General features: G+C 42.7%; 1 protein-coding gene across 1 annotated transcript in view; it reads right to left on the bottom strand.

The window, feature by feature from the left end:
* Positions 1–26,497, bottom strand: part of LOC139416854 (zinc finger protein 385A-like) — a 153,835-nt gene that overhangs the window by 27,720 nt on the left and 99,618 nt on the right. The window contains exon 3 of the mRNA XM_071165990.1: positions 11,633–11,743. Within this exon, the coding sequence (XP_071022091.1) occupies positions 11,633–11,743 (111 nt within the window). The remainder of the gene's footprint in view (positions 1–11,632; positions 11,744–26,497) is intronic.

The raw sequence follows: 26,497 nt of genomic DNA on the forward strand, positions 1-26,497 counted from the left end.
AGTGTTGACGAGGACAAGGTTGGAGATCACTCTGTCATGCTGATTGAGTTCGAATAACAGACTGGAAGTTTCAAAAGGAGGGTGGTGCTTAGAATCATTATTCTTCCTCTGTCAACCATGGTTAACTTCAAGGAAACATGTGCCGTCATCATTGCTTTACACAAAAAGGGCTTCACAGGCAAGGATATTGCTGCCAGTAAGATTGCACCTAAATGAACTATTTATCGGATCATCAAGAACTTCAAGGAGAGCAGTTCAATTGTTGTGAAGAAGGCTTCAGGGCGCCCAAGAAAGACCAGCAAGCGCCAGGACCATCTCCTAAAGTTGATTCAGCTTTGGGATCGGGGCACCACCAGTACAGAGCTTGCTCAGGAATGGCAGCAGGCAGGCGTGAGTGCATCTGCATGTACAGTGAGGTGAAGACTTTTGGAGGATGGCCTGGTGTCAAGAAGGGCAGCAAAGAAGCCACTTCCCTCCAGGAAAAACATCAGGGACAGACTGATATTCTGCTAAATGTACAGGGATTGGACTGCTGAGGACTGGGGTAAAGTCATTTTCTCTGATGAATCCACTTTCCGATTGTTTGGGGCATCCGGAAAAAAAGCTTGTCCGGAGGAGACAAGGTGAGCTCTTCTTGTAATTGTCAATAAAAGCCTTTGATACTTGCCTGTAATCATACTTCAGTATTCCATAGTAACATCTGACAAAAATACCTAAAGACACTGAAGCAGCAAACTTTGTGGAAATTAATATTTGTGTCATTCTCAAAACTTTTGGCCATGACTGTAGAATAGTGTAGGGTAGTGTAGTGTCTTGTATTGTATGGTAGTGTAGAGTAGGGTTGGTGTAGGGTATGGTATGGTAGTGTAGAGTAGTGTATGGTATGGTAAGGTAGTGTAGTGTAGGGTAAGGGTGGGGAGCTTTGCAGAGACTGGCGCTGAGGGTGAGTGGGGTGCTGAAATCCTTCTCAGGTCCCTTTCCGAGCTAGCTGTGGATCAGGGGTCATAGTTGGCCACCCCGAGGTAGATTACGTAACTCTTTATTGGTCAGTGTCAATATTTACCAGCATGTTTATGTGTCATACTTGTATGGCTGAGAGGTCCCGTTCTGGGCTATAAACAATGAATTTATACCCAGCATGGAACCTGGGCCCTGCAGGAGCAGGAAAATATTGACATTATGTGGAAGGCAACAGCAAATGACAGACATATTATGTATGGCTCTGGGAGACTTGTAACTTGGGGAGGCTTGTGGCGGAAGAATCAGAATTAGTTGTGTAACATAGATAAATAAAATGTGTTGTGTCTTTGGCAATGCCGGATTAAGTGATATGACATGCTATTCTATAAAATACTTTCTCTGTAATTAATATTACCTGATTGAGCTAATCATGTAAATGTAATTAACTAGAAAGTCGGGGCACCACGAAAGAGTGTTTATAGAGCTGTTATCTTCCGAATAAACTCTGAAAGACCTAGTAATATTTTACATCAATAGCAGTCAATATTAATCGTCACCTTATTTCAGTCTCATCTGAACATCGTAGAATTCTTGGTTATCTTCACGAACCCTGGCTAACAAGTTAGATCAGCAATACAAAATTGGGTTTAATTGTTTATTTACTAAATACCTAACTAATCACACAGAATTACATATACACAGAATTAATCATACCTTGATTGCAAATTATGTCATAAATGAAAAAGTCCCTAGCCATTTGGAAAAGGAAAATGCAATAAATATTGACTCTGAGCTGCGCTTCGGTAGGTTGGTCGTAGATGCTGGCAGTGTTGGCCAAAAGAGATCATCCTGTCCTCGGAAGAATGTCACTGGTGGTAAATTGGATACGTTGTAGTATCATCGTTGTGTGGTAGACTGGATACGTTGTCCGTCCTTTCCTAGCCCACGTTTACAGCTGCTGTTGCTAACTCAACGGCTAGGATGTCTCACTTCTTTCGTGAATAAGAGTTCAAAGTTTATACCATTCACAACCAAAGCTCACGCTGAGGTTGGCTTAGTTCTGTAGTTGACATGTTAGCCCTTTTCAACGTATGGACTGTCGTCCTATTGTCCTCAGAACAGATAGTTAACTTTTCATCAAGGGCTTATATAGTGGAGGGAGAGGAGGGTGTGTTTCATAGTTTATAACCCATGTCTCTTCACAGGGGCGGGCCACTGATTGAGCAGAGCTCTAACTTCATGAAAACCCAAATCTCTCATTTGGAAGCTAAAATTACATTTAATCTTTTCACAAATAGTGTCACATTTGAACAATTAAATTGCACAACAATTCCATGTGAATCTGATAACTAGAATGTGTAGACTTTCCCAGATACAGTTTATGTCGTCCTGTCATCAGTCATAATGTTTCAGATGACAACCAAACTGACATCATATTCATTAAGTACCAACGCATATTTTCAATTGGTTCTATTACCGAAATATGGTTTCTTTCCCCCCACTTGTTTGATGTTCTCAGACTCTCTATGATTAACAAAGGCTATTCAACAGTCCTTCAGTAGAGTCAAGAGAGATAGGGGAGAAAGGTATTTATGGGGGGGTCATAAACCTTACCCACAGGCCAACATCATGACAGATGTCTTATCTGCATAACATGCTTATGTGATATACTCGTTATTAGAATGTTTCCCTTCGGACTCTGGTGTTGGCAGTTGCACTTCTTCCTTCAGCTGGGGCCCAGTCACCTGGGGCCCAGAGAGGGGAGAGGTCAGGCTTGTCTTTCACATGTCCCTGGTGCTATGCAGAATATCAGAAAGGGAAGAGAACAGGATGGAATATTGTCTTCATGTGTGAATGTGTCTTTACCTATTCTTAAACCATGTGAAGGGATGACGTGATTAATGGGGAACCAATTACTTGTCTCCACAATGTCTGTGCGCCAGTCACTCCCTTCTTTGGCATTGGGGGAGGTGTATGGTAGTGTCTGGAACCATTGTATGTCCTCTCTGATGTTGCACTTATCCTGGGAGAGTGTATGACCTAGAGGCTCACTCCCCTCAGTGAGCTTGTCCAAGAGTGGGATAAAGAAGGGGTTTTACTTGAGATGGGAGTATCTGGAGTTGACAATTGATTTATGCCATTGGTTGAGTTAGTATTTTTGTTTTATGAGTACCAGGATTGAGATCGGAACCTCGTCTTAGGGGCCAAACTGAACGATAATATATAGCGAATGCTATCTGGCTACGGGATACTGCTTTGTCATTTATAAAGTCTCACCTTGTGACCCGTTCCTGTGGTTTGTTATGTCGACTAGGGGGTGGATCTTTGCTATAAAAGATCTCAGTAGTCTTTGTGTTGGCGCTCTCAACGGATCATCAGAGATGGTGATTCGTCGACCAGCCATCGCTATGGCAAAGCTCTCACTATTAAAGATTTAGTTTAAGTATAACTCTGACTTGTGTGATAAGTTTGTCTCTCCTCATTTGATAGTAAAGAAATGAACCCCCACAGGCTACACACTTCTATCTTGTCTGTTTAGATAAGGTCAAATGTGATGTCAAACATGTATGTATATTTCTTTCCAGAATACCATTCCACTCGGTCAGGGCGGATACTCGGTCAGGGCGGATACTCAAAACTAATTTGACTGGGTCAACCACAATATGTTTTTAAAAAGTGCCACACTTTTACCAGCAGAGCCACACAGGATCTTGAGTGTCTTATGGATGGCTCTACCTCTGTGGCCTGCACAGCTCTACTGCTGCCTAGAAGAAACCAGCTCTGCACCACAAAAACCACACAGAGGCCATGTTTGTAGGCTGTTCAGTAATACTAGATGTGGGTTACTGGACACTCCCTCTAGGTGTGTTATGGGACACTCCCTAGCCTGCGTGTGGGTTTGTGTGCAGCAGTAAAATCTGTGTCTGACTTATATATGCCACAGGATACTATGCCCATAACAGCCAAGGTCCAATACTCCGCTATAGGCCAACAGACTAAAGGGACTTTCTACTGATGGATACACTGATAGTGTGATTTGCTACAGTAAGATAAAGAGAGGCCTTCTAAAGCATTCAGAGAATGTTGGTGATATGAGACATTAAACCATTTATTTTTTTTTGCTTTAAAAAAAACTTATGTTGCATTCATGCACACTGCATTACAACATGACATCTAGATAAACCTATACCCTATGTTATGCTTTTGCACATTAAAAACACTTGGAGATAAACTATACCATATGGGTAGACAGATGAAAATGCTGTTTTTAGCAGAGTGGATGATTCACATTAATCAGACTATAGAAGAGAAGGTGGTCTAAAAACCTGATGCTGCTGCACAGAGACTTCATGTGTGTCACAAATGACACCCTATCTCCTATGGGTCCTGGTCCAAAATAGTGCACTTCATAGGGTGCCATTTGCAACACAACTTTTAACATTTTAGCTGATGCTCTTATCCAGAACGACTTGCTCAAGGGCACATTGTTGGCTCTGGGATTCAAACCAGCAACCTTTAGGTTACTGGCCTAACGCTCTAACCACTAGGCTACCTGCCTCCCTAGACCTCCCTAAATCAGTTTCCATACCACCAAGAACATCCTAAGTCAACTTTCCCATGTTGATCTGGGGGAGAGAAAATCCTATTTCATGCTCTCAGCTTGCTGTCTCTTTGCCAGGCCGTCATTGTAAATAAGAATTTGTTCTTCTTAATTGACTCGCCTGGATAAACAAAGTTTAACTCAAACAATTGCCTAGCAACACTCTAGGGCCATATCTTCAGTACTGTACTACAGACCTGGGGTCAAATACTATTTGAAATCATTTAAAATAGTTTATCTGTGCTTGATTGAGCTTACCTGTTGCATTGGAATAAATAGAAAAGTCCACAAAATACAAAATCTTGCCCATCTTGCACGCCAGGCAGGCTACAGCAAACACATTCAAATATTTAATATGGTATTTGAACCCATTTCTGCTGTACTACATCTCTCACACAACTCTCACTTGGGCTCGAAAAAACATACTCCAATGAGGCTCCAACTGCCAAGCCACAACATAACACAAACAGACACAAACAGAAGCACCAAACACGACAGAAACACAAATAGATATATGCATCCCCTCCATGGTGTCACCACTTCCTTCCTCAGAGAAATAAACAAAGAGATAAAGAATAGCAAAAAGAAAAATAGCCATCTAAACAGAGAGTATATAGTGGTAGTAGGTGTCCTGTATGGTGAGTTGTGGTAGTAGGTGTCCTGTATGGTGGGTTGTGGTAGTAGGTGTCCTGTATGGTGAGTTGTGGTAGTAGGTGTCCTGTATGGTGAGTTGTGGTAGTAGGTGTCCTGTATGGTGAGTTGTGGTAGTAGGTGTCCTGTATGGTGAGTTGTGGTAGTAGGTGTCCTGTATGGTGAGTTGTGGTAGTAGGTGTCCTGTATGGTGGGTTGTGGTAGTAGGTGTCCTGTATGGTGGGTTGTGGTAGTAGGTGTCCTGTATGGTGAGCTGTGGTAGTAGGTGTCCTGTATGGTGGGTTGTGGTAGTAGGTGTCCTGTATGGTGAGTTGTGGTAGTAGGTGTCCTGTATGGTGAGTTCTGGTAGGAGCTATCCTGTATGGTGAGTTGTGGTAGTAGGTGTCCTGTATGGTGGGTTGTGGTAGTAGGTGTCCTGTATGGTGAGTTGTGGTAGTAGGTGTCCTGTATGGTGAGTTGTGGTAGTAGGTGTCCTGTATGGTGGGTTGTGGTAGTAGGTGTCCTGTATGGTGAGCTGTGGTAGTAGGTGTCCTGTATGGTGAGTTGTGGTAGTAGGTGTCCTGTATGGTGAGTTGTGGTAGTAGGTGTCCTGTATGGTGGGTTGTGGTAGTAGGTGTCCTGTATGGTGAGCTGTGGTAGTAGGTGTCCTGTATGGTGGGTTGTGGTAGTAGGTGTCCTGTATGGTGAGCTGTGGTAGTAGGTGTCCTGTATGGTGAGTTGTGGTAGTAGGTGTCCTGTATGGTGGGTTGTGGTAGTAGGTGTCCTGTATGGTGAGCTGAGGTAGTAGATGTCCTGTATGGTGAGTTGTGGTAGTAGGTGTCCTGTATGGTGGGTTGTGGTAGTAGGTGTCCTGTATGGTGAGTTGTGGTAGTAGGTGTCCTGTATGGTGAGTTGTGGTAGTAGGTGTCCTGTATGGTGAGTTGTGGTAGTAGGTGTCCTGTATGGTGGAGTTGTGGTAGTAGGTGTCCTGTATGGTGGGTTGTGGTAGTAGGTGTCCTGTATGGTGGGTTGTGGTAGTAGGTGTCCTGTATGGTGAGGTGGTAGTAGGTGTCCTGTATGGTGAGCTGTGTTAGTAGGTGTCCTGTATGGTGAGTTGTGGTAGTAGGTGTCCTGTATGGTGGGTTGTGGTAGTAGGTGTCCTGTATGGTGAGTTGTGGTAGTAGGTGTCCTGTATGGTGAGTTGTGGTAGTAGGTGTCCTGTATGGTGAGTTGTGATAGTAGGTGTCCTGTATGGTGAGTTGTGGTAGTAGGTGTCCTGTATAGTGGGTTGTGGTAGTAGGTGTCCTGTATGGTGGGTTGTGGCAGTAGGTGTCCTGTATGGTGAGCTGTGGTAGTAGGTGTCCTGTATGGTGGGTTGTGGTAGTAGGTGTCCTGTAAGGTGAGTTGTGGTAGCAGGTGTCCTGTATGGTGGGTTGTGGTAGTAGGTGTCCTGTATGGTGGGTTGTGGTAGTAGGTGTCCTGTATGGTGAGCTGTGGTAGTAGGTGTCCTGTATGGTGAGTTGTGGTAGTAGGTGTCCTGTATGGTGAGTTGTGGTAGTAGGTGTCCTGTATGGTGGGTTGTGGTAGTAGGTGTCCTGTATGGTGAGTTGTGGTAGTGGGTGTCCTGTATGGTGAGTTGTGGCAGTAGGTGTCCTGTATGGTGAGTTGTGGTAGTAGGTGTCCTGTATGGTGAGTTGTGGTAGTAGGTGTTCTGTATGGTGGGTTGTGGTAGTAGGTGTCCTGTATGGTGAGCTGTGGTAGTAGGTGTCCTGTATGGTGAGTTGTGGTAGTAGGTGTCCTGTATGGTGAGTTGTGGTAGTAGGTGTCCTGTATGGTGGGTTGTGGTAGTAGGTGTCCTGTATGGTGAGTTGTGGTAGTAGGTGTCCTGTATGGTGAGTTGTGGTAGAAGGTGTCCTGTATGGTGAGTTCTGGTAGGAGCTGTCCTGTATGGTGAGTTGTGGTAGTAGGTGTCCTGTATGGTGGGTTGTGGTAGTAGATGTCCTGTATGGTGAGTTGTGGTAGTAGGTGTCCTGTATGGTGAGTTGTGGTAGTAGGTGTCCTGTATGGTGGGTTGTGGTAGTAGGTGTCCTGTATGGTGAGCTGTGGTAGTAGGTGTCCTGTATGATGAGTTGTGGTAGTAGGTGTCCTGTATGGTGAGTTGTGGTAGTAGGTGTACTGTATGGTGGGTTGTGGTAGTAGGTGTCCTGTATGGTGAGCTGTGGTAGTAGGTGTCCTGTATGGTGGGTTGTGGTAGTAGGTGTCCTGTATGGTGAGCTGTGGTAGTAGGTGTCCTGTATGGTGAGTTGTGGTAGTAGGTGTCCTGTATGGTGAGTTGTGGTAGTAGGTGTCCTGTATGGTGGGTTGTGGTAGTAGGTGTCCTGTATGGTGAGCTGTGGTAGTAGGTGTCCTGTATGGTGAGTTGTGGTAGTAGGTGTCCTGTATGGTGGGTTGTGGTAGTAGGTGTCCTGTATGGTGAGTTGTGGTAGTAGGTGTCCTGTATGGTGAGTTGTGGTAGTAGGTGTCCTGTATGGTGGGTTGTGGTAGTAGGTGTCCTGTATGGTGGGTTGTGGTAGTAGATGTCCTGTATGGTGAGTTGTGGTAGTAGGTGTCCTGTATGGTGAGTTGTGGTAGTAGGTGTCCTGTATGGTGGGTTGTGGTAGTAGGTGTCCTGTATGGTGAGCTGTGGTAGTAGGTGTCCTGTATGATGAGTTGTGGTAGTAGGTGTCCTGTATGGTGAGTTGTGGTAGTAGGTGTACTGTATGGTGGGTTGTGGTAGTAGGTGTCCTGTATGGTGAGCTGTGGTAGTAGGTGTCCTGTATGGTGGGTTGTGGTAGTAGGTGTCCTGTATGGTGAGCTGTGGTAGTAGGTGTCCTGTATGGTGAGTTGTGGTAGTAGGTGTCCTGTATGGTGAGTTGTGGTAGTAGGTGTCCTGTATGGTGGGTTGTGGTAGTAGGTGTCCTGTATGGTGAGCTGTAGTAGTAGGTGTCCTGTATGGTGAGTTGTGGTAGTAGGTGTCCTGTATGGTGGGTTGTGGTAGTAGGTGTCCTGTATGGTGAGTTGTGGTAGTAGGTGTCCTGTATGGTGAGTTGTGGTAGTAGGTGTCCTGTATGGTGGGTTGTGGTAGTAGGTGTCCTGTATGGTGAGCTGTGTTAGTAGGTGTCCTGTATGGTGAGTTGTGGTAGTAGGTGTCCTGTATGGTGGGTTGTGGTAGTAGGTGTCCTGTATGGTGAGTTGTGGTAGTAGGTGTCCTGTATGGTGAGTTGTGGTATTAGGTGTCCTGTATGGTGGGTTGTGGTAGTAGGTGTCCTGTATGGTGGGTTGTGGTAGTAGGTGTCCTGTATGGTGGGTTGTGGTAGTAGGTGTCCTGTATGGTGGGTTGTGGTAGTAGGTGTCCTGTATGGTGAGGTGGTAGTAGGTGTCCTGTATGGTGAGCTGTGTTAGTAGGTGTCCTGTATGGTGAGTTGTGGTAGTAGGTGTCCTGTATGGTGGGTTGTGGTAGTAGGTGTCCTGTATGGTGAGTTGTGGTAGTAGGTGTCCTGTATGGTGAGTTGTGGTAGTAGGTGTCCTGTATGGTGAGTTGTGGTAGTAGGTGTCCTGTATGGTGAGTTGTGGTAGTAGGTGTCCTGTATGGTGGGTTGTGGTAGTAGGTGTCCTGTATGGTGGGTTGTGGCAGTAGGTGTCCTGTATGGTGAGCTGTGGTAGTAGGTGTCCTGTATGGTGGGTTGTGGTAGTAGGTGTCCTGTAAGGTGAGTTGTGGTAGCAGGTGTCCTGTATGGTGGGTTGTGGTAGTAGGTGTCCTGTATGGTGGGTTGTGGTAGTAGGTGTCCTGTATGGTGAGCTGTGGTAGTAGGTGTCCTGTATGGTGAGTTGTGGTAGTAGGTGTCCTGTATGGTGAGTTGTGGTAGTAGGTGTCCTGTATGGTGGGTTGTGGTAGTAGGTGTCCTGTATGGTGAGTTGTGGTAGTGGGTGTCCTGTATGGTGAGTTGTGGCAGTAGGTGTCCTGTATGGTGAGTTGTGGTAGTAGGTGTCCTGTATGGTGAGTTGTGGTAGTAGGTGTCCTGTATGGTGGGTTGTGGTAGTAGGTGTCCTGTATGGTGAGCTGTGGTAGTAGGTGTCCTGTATGGTGAGTTGTGGTAGTAGGTGTCCTGTATGGTGAGTTGTGGTAGTAGGTGTCCTGTATGGTGGGTTGTGGTAGTAGGTGTCCTGTATGGTGAGTTGTGGTAGTAGGTGTCCTGTATGGTGAGTTGTGGTAGAAGGTGTCCTGTATGGTGAGTTCTGGTAGGAGCTGTCCTGTATGGTGAGTTGTGGTAGTAGGTGTCCTGTATGGTGGGTTGTGGTAGTAGATGTCCTGTATGGTGAGTTGTGGTAGTAGGTGTCCTGTATGGTGAGTTGTGGTAGTAGGTGTCCTGTATGGTGGGTTGTGGTAGTAGGTGTCCTGTATGGTGAGCTGTGGTAGTAGGTGTCCTGTATGATGAGTTGTGGTAGTAGGTGTCCTGTATGGTGAGTTGTGGTAGTAGGTGTACTGTATGGTGGGTTGTGGTAGTAGGTGTCCTGTATGGTGAGCTGTGGTAGTAGGTGTCCTGTATGGTGGGTTGTGGTAGTAGGTGTCCTGTATGGTGAGCTGTGGTAGTAGGTGTCCTGTATGGTGAGTTGTGGTAGTAGGTGTCCTGTATGGTGAGTTGTGGTAGTAGGTGTCCTGTATGGTGGGTTGTGGTAGTAGGTGTCCTGTATGGTGAGCTGTGGTAGTAGGTGTCCTGTATGGTGAGTTGTGGTAATAGGTGTCCTGTATGGTGGGTTGTGGTAGTAGGTGTCCTGTATGGTGAGTTGTGGTAGTAGGTGTCCTGTATGGTGAGTTGTGGTAGTAGGTGTCCTGTATGGTGGGTTGTGGTAGTAGGTGTCCTGTATGGTGGGTTGTGGTAGTAGATGTCCTGTATGGTGAGTTGTGGTAGTAGGTGTCCTGTATGGTGAGTTGTGGTAGTAGGTGTCCTGTATGGTGGGTTGTGGTAGTAGGTGTCCTGTATGGTGAGCTGTGGTAGTAGGTGTCCTGTATGATGAGTTGTGGTAGTAGGTGTCCTGTATGGTGAGTTGTGGTAGTAGGTGTACTGTATGGTGGGTTGTGGTAGTAGGTGTCCTGTATGGTGAGCTGTGGTAGTAGGTGTCCTGTATGGTGGGTTGTGGTAGTAGGTGTCCTGTATGGTGAGCTGTGGTAGTAGGTGTCCTGTATGGTGAGTTGTGGTAGTAGGTGTCCTGTATGGTGAGTTGTGGTAGTAGGTGTCCTGTATGGTGGGTTGTGGTAGTAGGTGTCCTGTATGGTGAGTTGTGGTAGTAGGTGTCCTGTATGGTGGGTTGTGGTAGTAGGTGTCCTGTATGGTGAGTTGTGGTAGTATGTGTCCCGTATGGTGAGTTGTTGTAGGAGCTGTTGTGAATGGTGGGTTCTGGTAGTAGGTGTCCTGTATGGTTGGTTGTGGTAGTAGGTGTCCTGTATGGTGAGTTGTGGTAGTAGGTGTCCTGTATGGTGAGTTGTGGTAGGAGCTGTCTTTTATGGTGAGTTGTGGTAGTAGCTGTCCTGTATGGTGGGTTGTGGTAGTAGCTGTCCTGTATGGTGAGTTGTGGTAGGAGCTGTCCTGTATGGTGAGTTGTGGTAGGAGCTGTCTTTTATGGTGAGTTGTGGTAGTAGCTGTCCTGTATGGTGGGTTGTGGTAGTAGCTGTCCTGTATGGTGAGTTGTGGTAGGAGCTGTCCTGTATGGTGAGTTGTGGTAGGAGCTGTCCTGTATGGTGAGTTGTGGTAGTTGTTGTCGTGTATGGTGAGTTGTGGTAGTAGCTGTCCTGAATGGTGAGTTGTGGTAGTTGTTGTCGTGTATGGTGAGTTGTGGTAGTTGTTGTCGTGTATGGTGGGTTGTGGTAGTAGCTGTCCTGAATGGTGGGTTCTGGTAGTAGCTGTCCTGAATGGTGAGTTGTGGTAGTGGGTTGTCCTGAATGGTGGGTTCTGGTAGTAGCTGTCCTGAATGGTGAGTTGTGGTAGTTGTTGTCGTGTATGGTGGGTTGTGGAAGGAGTTGAAGGTTACAGGGTTGGTGTGAGTATGTCAGAAGTTCTATAGTGTGCTGTACCTCAGAGCTGAAAGTATCTGGCAGACATTACAGGGTTAGAGTCAGAGTGAGTATTCTGGGTGTTGGTAGGAGCTGTGCTGTACCTCAGAGTTGAAAGTATCTGGCAGACATTACAGGGTTAGAGTCAGAGTGAGTATTCTGGGTGTTGGTAGGAGCTGTTCTGTACCTCAGAGTTGAAAGTATCTGGCAGACATTACAGGGTTAGAGTCAGAGTGAGTATTCTGGGTGTTGGTAGGAGCTGTGCTGTACCTCAGAGTTGAAAGTATCTGGCAGACATTACAGGGTTAGAGTCAGAGTGAGTATTCTGGGTGTTGGTAGGAGCTGTTCTGTACCTCAGAGTTGAAGCGTATCTGGCAGACGTTACAAGAGATGATGGGCCTCTTGGTTTTCACCAGTGGAATGCCGAAGGTATGGTTGATCACCGCCTTCTGCACTGGGTCCATCTGTTTGAGAGGGAGAGAGAGAGAGAGAGAGAGAGAGAGAGAGAGAGAGAGAGAGAGAGAGAGAGAGAGAGAGAGAGAGAGAGAGGATAATCATGAGACAGGGAAATCATGTATAGGCTACTGTACACCTGGCACTGTATAGCCTAACCCTGTATAGCCTAACCCTGTATAGCCTAACCCTGTTCACCTGACCCTGTTCACCTGACCCTGTTCACCAGACCCTGTATAGCCTAACCCTGTTCACCTAACCCTGTATAGCCTAAACCTGTTCACCTGATCCTGCTCACCTGACCCTGTTAACCTAACCCTGTTCACCTAACCCTGTTCACCTAACCCTGTTCACCTAACCCTGTTCACCTAACCCTGTTCACCTGACCCTGTTCACCTGACCCTGTTCACCTGACCCTGTTCACCTGGCCCTGTTCACCTAACCCTGTTCACCTGACCCTATTCACCTGACCCTGCTCACCTAACCCTGTTCACCTGACCCTGTTCGCCTAACCCTACCATGACCCTGTTAACCTAACCCGGTTAACTTGACCCTTTTAACCTGACCCTGTTCACCTGACCCTGTTAACCTAACCCTGCTAACTTGACCCTCCCTGTGTGTGTATGTGTGTGTGTGTGTGTGTGTGTGTGTGTGTGTGTGTGTGTTTGTCTGTGTGCAGCAGCCAAGCAGACCGAAGCATTATTTGACAACTGTTAAAGTACTACAGCTGTCATTACACTCTGTCATACCTGAAAGACTCCATACAGCTCTGAGACTCCAAAAAGCTCTGAAAGACTCCAGAAAGTCCTAAAAGACTCCTAAAGCCCTAAAAGACTCCAGAAAGTCCTAAAAGACTCCAAAAGCCCTGAAAGACTCCAAAAGCCCTGAGACTCCATACTGCCCTGAAAGACTCCAAAAGCCCTAAAGGACTCCAAAAGCCCTGACAGACTCCAAAAGCCCTGAAAGACTCCAAAAGCCCTGAAAGACTCCAAAAGTCCTAAAAGACTCCAAAAGCCCTAAAGGACTCCAAAAGCCCTGAAAGACTCCAAAAGCCCTGAAAGACTCCAAAAGCCCTGAAAGACACCAAAAGCCCTGAAAGACTCCAAAAGCCCTGAAAGACTCCAGAAGCCCTGAAAGACTCCAAAAGCCCTGAAAGACACCAAAAGCCCTGAAAGACTCCAAAAGCCCTGAAAGACTCCAAAAGCCCTGAAAGACTCCATACTGCCCTGAAAGACTCCATACTGCCCTGAAAGACTCCAAAAGCCCTGAAAGACTCCATACTGCCCTGAAAGACTCCATACTGCCCTGAACGACTCCATACTGCCCTGAAAGATTCCAAAAGCCCTGAAAGACTCCATACTGCCCTGAAAGACTCCATACTGCCCTGAAAGACTCCATACTGCCCTGAAAGACTCCAAAAGCCCTGAACGGCTCCATACTGCCCTGAAAGACTCCAAAAGCCCCGAAAGACTCCATACTGCCCTGAAAGACTCCATACTGCTCTGAAAGACTCCAAAAGGCCCTAAAAGACTCAAAAAGCTCTGAAAGCCTCCAAAAGCAATTGATTCAGCAGGCTACTGGCATTACAAACCTAGCTGAAACACTACTATAGCTCTGTTGGCATAACTTTTATAGGTAACTGTGACACCTTTTGTAAACAGAATATGCGCTCCAAGAATGACGGATTCCATCCAAATCATCATGGTTCCTGGACCCTGTCCACGCGTTTTAAGGCTGCGTTGAGACAATGACTTAATAGTGACCCAAACCCTGCTCAGATAATCCCCACCATTGTGTTGCTGAGTTATAGTGTTGCTGCAAATGTACATTGTCCCAGGGGTGTTGGCAGTCATAATGTAAGTAACCTAATGTCTGTCCCTCTAACTCCCCCGAATGCCTCTGTCAGTTCTACAGCTATTGTCAGCAGTAATCGTGTGCCTCTGAACCTGAGTTATACTGCTAGCCCTAGTATGAAAGCCACTGTGTGAAGTTTACCCTGCAGCTCAAACATAAATATCAGCTCAAACATAAATATCACTGTCATGTTTACCTCTGATAAGCCTCTCAGTAAAGTAATAAAAACAATCAAGAATCATAGAAAATAACTAAAAATAGCCCACATTAACCTATGTAGCCTAAAAAACAAGTTTCATGAAATCGATAACATGCTAGTAAGAGATAATATTCATATACTGACAAACAGGTTAACCTTCCTCACCTAAAGTCCATTCTTGAGGGCAGTTGCTGTAGACCACCAAGTGCTAACTGTCAGTATCTGGATAATACTGTATGTGTGAAATGCTTGATAATTTATGTGATATCAACAGAGAGGTATATTTTCTGGGTGATCTAAATATTGACTGGCTTTCATCAAGCTTCCCACTTAAGAAAAAGCTTCAATCTGTAACCAGTGCATGCAACCTGGTTCAGGTTATCAGGCAACCTACCAGGGTATTTACAAATGTATTGATCTCATCTTTACAAACCCGGCTAAAACATCTTAAATTAAATTTTGGGCAAAAAGGCGAACTCGGCTCCATCATTCATTGAATCAGATGGTTCATTCATCATTAAAACCCCACTGATATATAACTTCTTTAATTATATACCTGTATATTTTTTAAACTTAGGCATGACATGACAACCATGACAATAACAAATTCTGAACCTATACTGTACATCCATATATAACTGACCGAATTATGAAAGGCAAGCATTGTAAATTTGAATTACGTAAAGTGAGTGTGGAAAAGGTGCATTTTTTGTTATTGTCTATCAACAACGACAAGCTTTTCTGGGTCTGGACAACTAGAATGGAAAATTATTGGGGATGAAAGCAGATTATATTGACACTCCTATTTGTCAATCCGAGCCTACAGCAAAGTGAGTGTCCTCAGGCCTGGAGAGAAGCAAAGGTCATTCTGCTAAGAATAGCAAAGCACCGTTTACTGGCGCAAACAGCCAACCAATCACCCTGTTACCAACCCTTAGTAAACCTTTGGGAAAAAATGTGTTTGACCAGATACAATGGTATTTCACGGAAAACTATTTAACAACAGACTTTCAGAACACTTATAGGGAAGGGCATTCAACATATATGGAACTTACACAAATGACTGATGATTTGCTGAGATAAATTTATAATAAGAAGATTGATAATATAATGTTAAAAGCTGCAGAAACAGCTCTTACATCCATAATCTGTGGCTTTACATCCCCTGCTATATTGTGAATTGAGAGTTACCTGTCTAACAGAACACAGAGGGTGTTCTTTAATGGAAGCCTCATAAACATAATCCAGGTAAAATCAGGCATTCCCCAGAGCAGCTGTGTAGGTCCCTTACTTTAAAAAATCTTTACTAATGACCTGCCACTGGCACTGAGTAAAGCCTGTGTGTCTATGTATGCTGATGACACAACACTATACACGTTGTGGTAGAGTAGAGTGTAATAATGTGTTATATTGTAGATATGTTGTGGTAGAGTAGTGTGTAATAATGTGTTGTATTGTAGATATGTTGTGGTAGAGTAGTGTGTAATAATGTGTTTTATTGTAGATATGTTGTGGTAGAGTGTAATAATGTGTTGTATTGTAGATATGTTGTGGTAGAGTAGTGTGTATTAATGTGTATTGTAGATATGTTATGGTAGAGTGTAATAATGTGTTATGTTGTAGATATGTTGTGGTAGAGTAGTGTGTATTAATGTGTATTGTAGATATGTTATGGTAGAGTAGAGTGTAATAATGTGTTATATTGTAGATATGTTATGGTAGAGTAGTGTGTAATAATGTGTTGTATTGTAGATATGTTGTGGTAGAGTAGTGTGTAATAATGTGTTTTATTGTAGATATGTTGTGGTAGAGTGTAATAATGTGTTGTATTGTAGATATGTTGTGGTAGAGTAGTGTGTAATAATGTGTTGTATTGTAGATATGTTGTGGTAGAGTAGTGTGTAATAATGTGTTGTATTGTAGATATGTTGTGGTAGAGTAGTGTGTAATAATGTGTTGTATTGTAGATATGTTGTGGTAGTGTGTAATAATGTGTTGTATTGTAGATATGTTGTGGTAGAGTAGTGTGTAATAATGTGTTGTATTGTAGATATGTTGTGGTAGATTAGTGTGTAATAATGTGTTGTATTGTAGATATGTTGTGGTAGAGTAGTGTGTAATAATGTGTATTGTAGATATGTTATGGTAGAGCAGTGTGTAATAATGTGTATTGTAGATATGTTGTGGTAGAGTGTAATAATGTGTTGTATTGTAGATATGTTATGGTAGAGTAGTGTGTAATAATGTGTTGTATTGTAGATATGTTGTGGTAGAGTAGTGTGTAATAATGTGTTTTATTGTAGATATGTTGTGGTAGAGTGTAATAATGTGTTGTATTGTAGATATGTTGTGGTAGAGTAGTGTGTATTAATGTGTATTGTAGATATGTTATGGTAGAGTAGAGTGTAATAATGTGTTGTATTGTAGATATGTTGTGGTAGAGTAGTGTGTAATAATGTGTTGTATTGTAGATATGTTGTGGTAGAGTAGTGTGTAATAATGTGTTGTATTGTAGATATGTTGTGGTAGAGTAGTGTGTAATAATGTGTTGTATTGTAGATATGTTGTGGTAGTGTGTAATAATGTGTTGTATTGTAGATATGTTGTGGTAGAGTAGTGTGTAATAATGTGTTGTATTGTAGATATGTTGTGGTAGATTAGTGTGTAATAATGTGTTGTATTGTAGATATGTTGTGGTAGAGTAGTGTGTAATAATGTGTATTGTAGATATGTTATGGTAGAGCAGTGTGTAATAATGTGTATTGTAGATATGTTGTGGTAGAGTGTAATAATGTGTTGTATTGTAGATATGTTGTGGTAGAATAGTGTGTAATAATGTGTTTTATTGTAGATATGTTGTGGTAGAATAGTGTGTAATAATGTGTTTTATTGTAGATATGTTGTGGTAGAGTGTAATAATGTGTTGTATTGTAGATATGTTGTGGTAGAGTAGTGTGTATTAATGTGTATTGTAGATATGTTATGGTAGAGTAGAGTGTAATAATGTGTTATATTGTAGATATGTTATGGTAGAGTAGTGTGTAATAATGTGTTGTATTGTAGATATGTTGTGGTAGATTAGTGTGTAATAATGTGTTGTATTGTAGATATGTTGTGGTAGAGTAGTGTGTAATAATGTGTATTGTAGATATGTTATGGTAGAGCAGTGTGTAATAATGTGTATTGTAGATATGTTGTGGTAGAGTAGTGTGTAATAATGTGTTGTATTGTAGATATGTTGTGGTAGAATAGTGTGTAATAATGTGTTTTATTGTAGATATGTTGTGGTAGAGTGTAATAATGTGTTGTATTGTAGATATGTTGTGGTAGAGTAGTGTGTATTAATGTGTATTGTAGATATGTTATGGTAGAGTAGAGTGTAATAATGTGTTATATTGTAGATATGTTGTGGTAGAGTGTAATAATGTGTTGTATTGTAGATATGTTGTGGTAGAGTAGTGTGTTGTATTGTAGATATGTTGGGGTAGAGTGTAATAATGTGTTGTGTTGTAGATATGTTGTGGTAGAGTGTAATAATGTGTTGTATTGTAGATATGTTGTGGTAGAGTAGTGTGTAATAATGTGTTGTATTGTAGATATGTTGTGGTAGAGTGTAATAATGTGTTGTATTGTAGATATGTTGTGGTAGTGTGTAATAATGTGTTGTATTGTAGATATGTTGTGGTAGAGTAGTGTGTAATAATGTGTTGTATTGTAGATATGTTATGGTAGATTAGTGTGTAATAATGTGTTGTATTGTAGATATGTTGTGGTAGAGTAGTGTGTAATAATGTGTATTGTAGATATGTTATGGTAGAGCAGTGTGTAATAATGTGTATTGTAGATATGTTGTGGTAGAGTAGTGTGTAATAATGTGTTGTATTGTAGATATGTTGTGGTATAATAGTGTGTAATAATGTGTTTTATTGTAGATATGTTGTGGTAGAGTGTAATAATGTGTTGTATTGTAGATATGTTGTGGTAGAGTAGTGTGTATTAATGTGTATTGTAGATATGTTATGGTAGAGTAGAGTGTAATAATGTGTTATATTGTAGATATGTTATGGTAGAGTAGTGTGTATTAATGTGTTGTATTGTAGATATGTTGTGGTAGAGTAGTGTGTAATAATGTGTTTTATTGTAGATATGTTGTGGTAGAGTGTAATAATGTGTTGTATTGTAGATATGTTGTGGTAGAGTAGTGTGTAATAATGTGTTATATTGTAGATATGTTGTGGTAGAGTAGTGTGTTGTATTGTAGATATGTTGGGGTAGAGTGTAATAATGTGTTGTGTTGTAGATATGTTGTGGTAGAGTGTAATAATGTGTTGTATTGTAGATATGTTGTGGTAGAGTAGTGTGTAATAATGTGTTGTATTGTAGATATGTTGTGGTAGAGTGTAATAATGTGTTGTATTGTAGATATGTTGTGGTAGAGTAGTGTGTTGTATTGTAGATATGTTGGGGTAGAGTGTAATAATGTGTTGTGTTGTAGATATGTTGTGGTAGAGTGTAATAATGTGTTGTATTGTAGATATGTTGTGGTAGAGTAGTGTGTATTATTGTGTATTGTAGATATGTTATGGTAGAGTAGAGTGTAATAATGTGTTGTATTGTAGATATGTTGTGGTAGAGTAGTGTGTAATAATGTGTTATATTGTAGATATGTTGTGGTAGAGTAGTGTGTTGTATTGTAGATATGTTGGGGTAGAGTGTAATAATGTGTTGTGTTGTAGATATGTTGTGGTAGAGTGTAATAATGTGTTGTATTGTAGATATGTTGTGGTAGAGTAGTGTGTAATAATGTGTTGTATTGTAGATATGTTGTGGTAGAGTGTAATAATGTGTTGTATTGTAGATATGTTGTGGTAGAGTAGTGTGTAATAATGTGTTGTATTGTAGATATGTTGTGGTAGATTAGTGTGTAATAATGTGTTGTATTGTAGATATGTTGTGGTAGAGTAGTGTGTAATAATGTGTATTGTAGATATGTTATGGTAGAGCAGTGTGTAATAATGTGTATTGTAGATATGTTGTGGTAGAGTAGTGTGTAATAATGTGTTGTATTGTAGATATGTTGTGGTAGAATAGTGTGTAATAATGTGTTTTATTGTAGATATGTTGTGGTAGAGTGTAATAATGTGTTGTATTGTAGATATGTTGTGGTAGAGTAGTGTGTAATAATGTGTTATATTGTAGATATGTTGTGGTAGAGTAGTGTGTTGTATTGTAGATATGTTGGGGTAGAGTGTAATAATGTGTTGTGTTGTAGATATGTTGTGGTAGAGTGTAATAATGTGTTGTATTGTAGATATGTTGTGGTAGAGTAGTGTGTAATAATGTGTTGTATTGTAGATATGTTGTGGTAGAGTGTAATAATGTGTTGTATTGTAGATATGTTGTGGTAGTGTGTAATAATGTGTTGTATTGTAGATATGTTGTGGTAGAGTAGTGTGTAATAATGTGTTGTATTGTAGATATGTTATGGTAGATTAGTGTGTAATAATGTGTTGTATTGTAGATATGTTGTGGTAGAGTAGTGTGTAATAATGTGTATTGTAGATATGTTATGGTAGAGCAGTGTGTAATAATGTGTATTGTAGATATGTTGTGGTAGAGTAGTGTGTAATAATGTGTTGTATTGTAGATATGTTGTGGTATAATAGTGTGTAATAATGTGTTTTATTGTAGATATGTTGTGGTAGAGTGTAATAATGTGTTGTATTGTAGATATGTTGTGGTAGAGTAGTGTGTATTAATGTGTATTGTAGATATGTTATGGTAGAGTAGAGTGTAATAATGTGTTATATTGTAGATATGTTATGGTAGAGTAGTGTGTATTAATGTGTTGTATTGTAGATATGTTGGGGTAGAGTGTAATAATGTGTTGTGTTGTAGATATGTTGTGGTAGAGTGTAATAATGTGTTGTATTGTAGATATGTTGTGGTAGAGTAGTGTGTAATAATGTGTTGTATTGTAGATATGTTGTGGTAGAGTGTAATAATGTGTTGTATTGTAGATATGTTGTGGTAGAGTAGTGTGTAATAATGTGTTGTATTGTAGATATGTTGTGGTAGATTAGTGTGTAATAATGTGTTGTATTGTAGATATGTTGTGGTAGAGTAGTGTGTTATAATGTGTATTGTAGATATGTTATGGTAGAGTAGTGTGTAATAATGTGTATTGTAGATATGTTGTGGTAGAGTGTAATAATGTGTTGTATTGTAGATATGTTGTGGTAGAGTAGTGTGTAATAATGTGTTTTATTGTAGATATGTTGTGGTAGAGTGTAATAATGTGTTGTATTGTAGATATGTTGTGGTAGAGTAGTGTGTATTAATGTGTATTGTAGATATGTTATGGTAGAGTAGAGTGTAATAATGTGTTATATTGTAGATATGTTATGGTAGAGTAGTGTGTAATAATGTGTTGTATTGTAGATATGTTGTGGTAGAGTAGTGTGTAATAATGTGTTATATTGTAGATATGTTGTGGTAGAGTAGTGTGTAATAATGTGTTGTATTGTAGATATGTTGTGGTAGAGTAGTGTGTAATAATGTGTTATATTGTAGATATGTTGTGGTAGAGTAGTGGGTAATAATGTGTTGTATTGTATGCTGGGCGGCAGGATAGCATAGCGGTTAGAGCTTTGGACTAGTAACTGGAAGGTTGCAGGTTCAAACCCCCGAGCTGACAATGTACAACTCTGTCTTTCTGCCCCTGAACAGGCAGTTAACCTACTGGTGGTACCTCCCTGTTTCAGTCTGTTTTCATACAAAATTCAACATCTTTGTAGCAGGTGCATGGTAACAGTTGAATAAGATGAGAACAGAGAAGAAACCCGCACACTGCTCTTGACAGTGTCACTGTTACTTCATAAGCTTTGCATATTGGCCTATCAGATGGGGTTGGAGTCAAGGGAAATAAGTACGTGTTACCAAATATAACAATGTGCATTTCAGAAATATAAGTGTGTAAATAAAATGTATTAAACACATTTGTAAAACCACAACGACCCATCAAGCAAGATTTCATTGGGTACAGCGCAAGAAAAATTGAAAATGAGGTCGTGCTTCTCCTTTTCAGTTCGTTATCTTCCGTTTGGTGCCTAACATACACTTCAATGGTTTGAAAGCTATGTGGGCTGGTGCAGCTGCTTTGTGAGGGAATGGCCGCACGCAAATTGTTTCAGCTGGGGTGTCCATCATGAGGATGTTAGGCCTGTAAGGCCCCTCAGCATAAATGGAACTGACTAGCTTTAGCTCCAGGACAACGCTGTGCAGGATAGTAAGTCCCTAGTTAAACCACAGTCCCAGACACAAAGAGACAGGAAATCCAGTCAGCCTGTCCTGTGGTCTCTGAACTGAACAGAGTCCACAACCCTTATCAGAACCATCATTTATTCTTGGGCTCATATTTAATTGACAGCATTAGCAGATGATACATCGTTGGCGTGGATTTCGACTAAGCAGAGCCAACGGTCTAGCACTTCATTTTGTGCAGCCTACGCTGTAGCATTGGCATGCAGCTTCACTGGACAAAATAAAACTTTATTAGACCGTTTTGAATTACATTTCCATTCCTTGACATGTCTTCGTAAAAATAATTTTTAAACTGTAAGTTACTCAGACAGTTACTGAGACATAAATCTCTCTCAACTCGAGTGTAAAAAACAAACTCATTTTAGATTGTACATTTAGATGATAACCATACATTTCTTCTCATTGTCTTACAGCCAGAGCGAGCCACGTATACAAACTGCTTAAGTTGGCTGGAGAGACGGCCGAGGGGAGAGGCTGAAATGAATACGCTCTTAAGTCAAACAAAAACAATTTGGAAATCTGCACTGGGATTGTAACAAGGCAACCCAAAATGGGAAAAACTAAACAGATAAGAGGAACAGAGAGAGAGAAGGCTGAGACAGGGAGCAGAGTGACAGCACAGACCATCTGTAGAGAGAGGAGAGGAGAGGAGAGGAGAGGAGAGGAGAGGAGAGGAGAGGAGAGGAGAGGAGAGGAGAGGAGAGGAGAGGAGAGGAGAGGAGAGGAGAGGAGGATCAGGCTCATCCTGACATCTCACATTCTTATCTCTTCTGGTCCTCTTCCCCCTCTTTCTCCCTCTCCCCTTTCTCCCTCCCCCTCTACCCCATTCATCCAATTTCCCAGAACGTATCTCTCATCTCTCCAAGCCTTTTCTGGGTCTGCTGTCCACATGGAAACACACAGGAAGAGAGGATGGATCACGCCCAGTAACGCTGGACTCTGATGACATAGTGTTCCTGGACCTCCAGGAGTATACGACCCCCTGCAGCCAGCTTGGTCATTGGTAAATGCTCTATAACGTGTATTAAAAGAACAGAAACCGCAGCTCTAAACTAGTCCTGTTTCATAGCCATATATCCTGCAAATGAAAACAAACACCACTTCCACCAAATGTTGATCAAATGCATATGTAACCCTCACACATGAACAAAGCTGTCGTCAGTGTGTGTGTGTGTGTGTGTGTGTGTGTGTGTGTGTGTGTGTGTGTGCGTGCGTGCGTGCGTGCGTGCGTGCGTGCGTGTGTGCGTGTGTGTGTGTCCAGTTTAATGAGAGCTTAACAGAACAGTACTGGGGGGTTGAGTCACTGAGTCCAGGCCAGTATTTTTGGGTGGTGCTCCACCTCTCTTCACTACGTCTGGGTGGAGGTACAGTCAAACAGTGGGTTAGGGTTAGGGTTGAGTCACTGAGTCCAGGCCAGTATTTTGGGTGGTGCTCCACCTCTCTTTACTACGTCTGGGTGGAGGTCCTGTCAAACAGTGGGTTAGGGTTAGGGTTGAGTCACTGAGTCCAGGCCAGTATTTTGGGTGGTGCTCCACCTCTCTTCACTACGTCTGGGTGGAGGTACTGTCAAACAGTGGGTTAGGGTTAGGGTTGAGTCACTGAGTCCAGGCCAGTATTTTGGGTGGTGCTCCACCTCTCTTCACTACGTCTGGGTGGAGGTACAGTCAAACAGTGGGTTAGGGTTAGGGTTGAGTCACTGAGTCCAGGTCAGTATTTTGGGTGGTGCTCCACCTCTCTTCACTACGTCTGGGTGGAGGTACTGTCAAACAGTGGGTTAGGGTTAGGGTTGAGTCACTGAGTCCAGGCCAGTATTTTGGGTGGTGCTCCACCTCTCTTCACTACGTCTGGGTGGAGGTACTGTCAAACAGTGGGTTAGGGTTAGGGTTGAGTCACTGAGTCCAGGCCAGTATTTTGGGTGGTGCTCCACCTCTCTTCACTACGTCTGGGTGGAGGTACTGTCAAACAGTGGGTTAGGGTTAGGGTTGAGTCACTGAGTCCAGGCCAGTATTTTGGGTGGTGCTCCACCTCTCTTCACTACGTCTGGGTGGAGGTACAGTCAAACAGTGGGTTAGGGTTAGGGTTGAGTCACTGAGTCCAGGCCAGTATTTTGGGTGGTGCTCCACCTCTCTTCACTACGTCTGGGTGGAGGTACTGTCAAACAGTGGGTTAGGGTTAGGGTTGAGTCACTGAGTCCAGGCCAGTATTTTGGGTGGTGCTCCACCTCTCTTCACTACGTCTGGGTGGAGGTACTGTCAAACAGTGGGTTAGGGTTAGGGTTGAGTCACTGAGTCCAGGCCAGTATTTTGGGTGGTGCTCCACCTCTCTTCACTACGTCTGGGTGGAGGTACTGTCAAACAGTGGGTTAGGGTTAGGGTTGAGTCACTGAGTCCAGGCCAGTATTTTGGGTGGTGCTCCACCTCTCTTCACTACGTCTGGGTGGAGGTACAGTCAAACAGTGCTCAAGCCAACAGGTACTTCTCAGTCACTGCTCCACTGCCCTCTGATCTCCAGTAAAACGTTTGTCCAGAAAGAGAGTGGTTTCCATGGTTTCCAGGTGTTTGATGCCAATCCATTTGCTCCGTTCCGGCCATTATTATGAGCCGTCCTCCCCTCAGCAGCCTCCACTGACGAGCACACACACACACACACACCATAAAGGGGCATCAGTCACTCACTCAGACACAGTACAAGTCAACAGTCCAACACACCTCTCTTCTCCTAATAGTGTGTTTTAAAGGGACAATTAGCAGTATAAATTAATGATATGTAGCAATTCATTCTTAACTTATAAATGCCTCATGAGCTTAGTTTAATTGTTGTACCCCATCAGAACCCAAAATAGAAGCTTGTTTTACTCCAATGTTTGTAAACAAAGTAAATGTAAACAAACACTGTACAGCCTCAAAACATGGTCAAAACTATAATGTTGATATCATGAATGGTCAGTCCATGCATCCATAGCTCTGTCTATGAATTTGAGAGTGGTTACATTTCTCCCTCCTCATCCCTCATGTTTTTACTGAAACTGTGACACTGAGTGAGCTTTGTTATTGTTTCAACTGCTGATTGGTCATTCAACAGAAAACAGAATCACAACAATGTCTGTAAAACAGCCCAAACACCGGCATACCACACATCTCTCAAACACACAGCCCAGACAGCAGCATACCACACATCTCTCAAACACACAGCCCAGACATTAACATACCACACATCTCTCAAACACACAGCCCAGACAGCGGCATACCACACATCTCTCAAACACACAGCCCAGACAGCGGCATACCACACATCTCTCAAACACACAGCCCAGACATTAACATACCACACATCTCTCAAACACACAGCCCAGACAGCAGCATACCACACATCTCTCAAACACACAGCCCAGACATTAACATACCACACATCTCTCAAACACACAGCCCAGACAGCGGCATACCACACATCTCTCAAACACACAGCCCAGACAGCGGCATACCACACATCTCTCAAACACACAGCCCAGACAGCGGCATACCACACATCTCTCAAACACACAGCCCAGACAGCAGCATACCACACATCTCTCAAACACACAGCACTAAACAACTGCATACCACACCTCTCAAACACACAGCACTAAACAACTGCATACCACACCTCTCAAACACACAGCACTAAACAACTGCATACCACACCTCTCAAACACACAGCACTAAACAACTGCATACCACACCTCTCAAACACACAGCACTAAACAACTGCATACCACACCTCTCAAACACACAGCACTAAACAACTGCATACCACACCTCTCAAACACACAGCACTAAACAACTGCATACCACACCTCTCAAACACACAGCACTAAACAACTGCATACCACACCTCTCAAACACACAGCACTAAACAACTGCATACCACACCTCTCAAACACACAGCACTAAACAACTGCATACCACACCTCTCAAACACACAGCACTAAACAACTGCATACCACACCTCTCAAACACACAGCACTAAACAACTGCATACCACACATCTCAAACACACAGCACTAAACAACTGCATGCACCACAATAAAAGCCAAGGTTTTTTCTCACTTTTCTCTCTCGCTGTGTTTCTTTCTCATCTTCCTTCCCTCTATCTCTCTCTCTCCACTTCTTTTCTCTCTTTCTCTCTCTTTCTCATCTTCCTTCCCTCTATCTCTCTCTCTCTGTGTGCGTTTATCATTGCCGTGAAAGATGAAATGTTTCAGCTGTGGCGCTAAACATACATTCCAACTATACACTGCTCTGTTTCATGCTGTGACAAGAGGAGCAACAACTCCACCATGCCAGACGAAACATCCTTTGAAGCCCAACGTGTTTGTGTGTGTTTGCATGTGTGCCCGCCGGCGTGCAAGCGTGTGTGTGTGTGTGCATGCGTGTGTGTACCGAAGTTTCTGCTTTTGAGTCCTGCCCAGGCTTAGAGTATCTCAACATGAAATCACTCGCCTCTGTCCCATATCTCTCTGTATTCAACACTACTGCTGCTTCTGGTTCTATACTCACCCTCTTCTCCTGGTCTGAGTCGGCTGGATCTTTAAGCTGCATGCTTCCAGAGACACATTGAGGGAGTGTGTCTCTGTCTCTTCACTCTGGTATAAACTCAGTAGTTAATGTATCTAGTGGTGCTTTCCATCCATCTCTCTCTCTTTTCTTCCTCTCTGTCTTTAATCCTTCTGTCTTGTGTCTCTATGTTGCCATAAGGAACATCTCTGTCCTTTCTCTACTGACACATCACCTAGCTAGCAAGTGTCTGTCTCATCTACTCCCCTCTCTCTCTCTCTCTCTCTCTCTCTTTCTCTCTCTCTCTCTCTCTATCACATGCAAACTCAAAAATTACACACATCAGAACTCATTCCACTTAAAGTGCTAAATCATAGTCTGTTTCAGGGTCCTTCGGGGAAATATTCATCAGGAGGTCTCAGAAGAGGGGCAGGATTATATGTACCATGTGAGATTAGACCTTCCACAGTTTAGACAGATACAGTGCCTTGCGAAAGTATTCGGACCCTTGAACTTTGCGACCTTTTGCCACATTTCAGGCTTCAAACATAAAGATATAAAACTGTATTTTTTTGTGAAGAATCAACAACAAGTGGGACACAATCATGAAGTGGAACGACATTTATTGGATATTTCAAACTTTTTTAACAAATCAAAAACTGAAAAATTGGGCGTGCAAAATTATTCAGCCCCCTTAAGTTAATACTTTGTAGCGCCACCTTTTGCTGCGATTACAGCTGTAAGTCGCTTGGGGTCTGTCTCTATCAGTTTTGCACATCGAGAGACTGACATTTTTTCCCATTCCTACTTGCAAAACAGCTCGAGCTCAGTGAGGTTGGATGGAGAGCATTTGTGAA

Source organism: Oncorhynchus clarkii, chromosome 9 (genome assembly GCF_045791955.1).
Source record: "Oncorhynchus clarkii lewisi isolate Uvic-CL-2024 chromosome 9, UVic_Ocla_1.0, whole genome shotgun sequence".
Classification (NCBI taxonomy): Eukaryota; Metazoa; Chordata; class Actinopteri; order Salmoniformes; family Salmonidae; genus Oncorhynchus; species Oncorhynchus clarkii.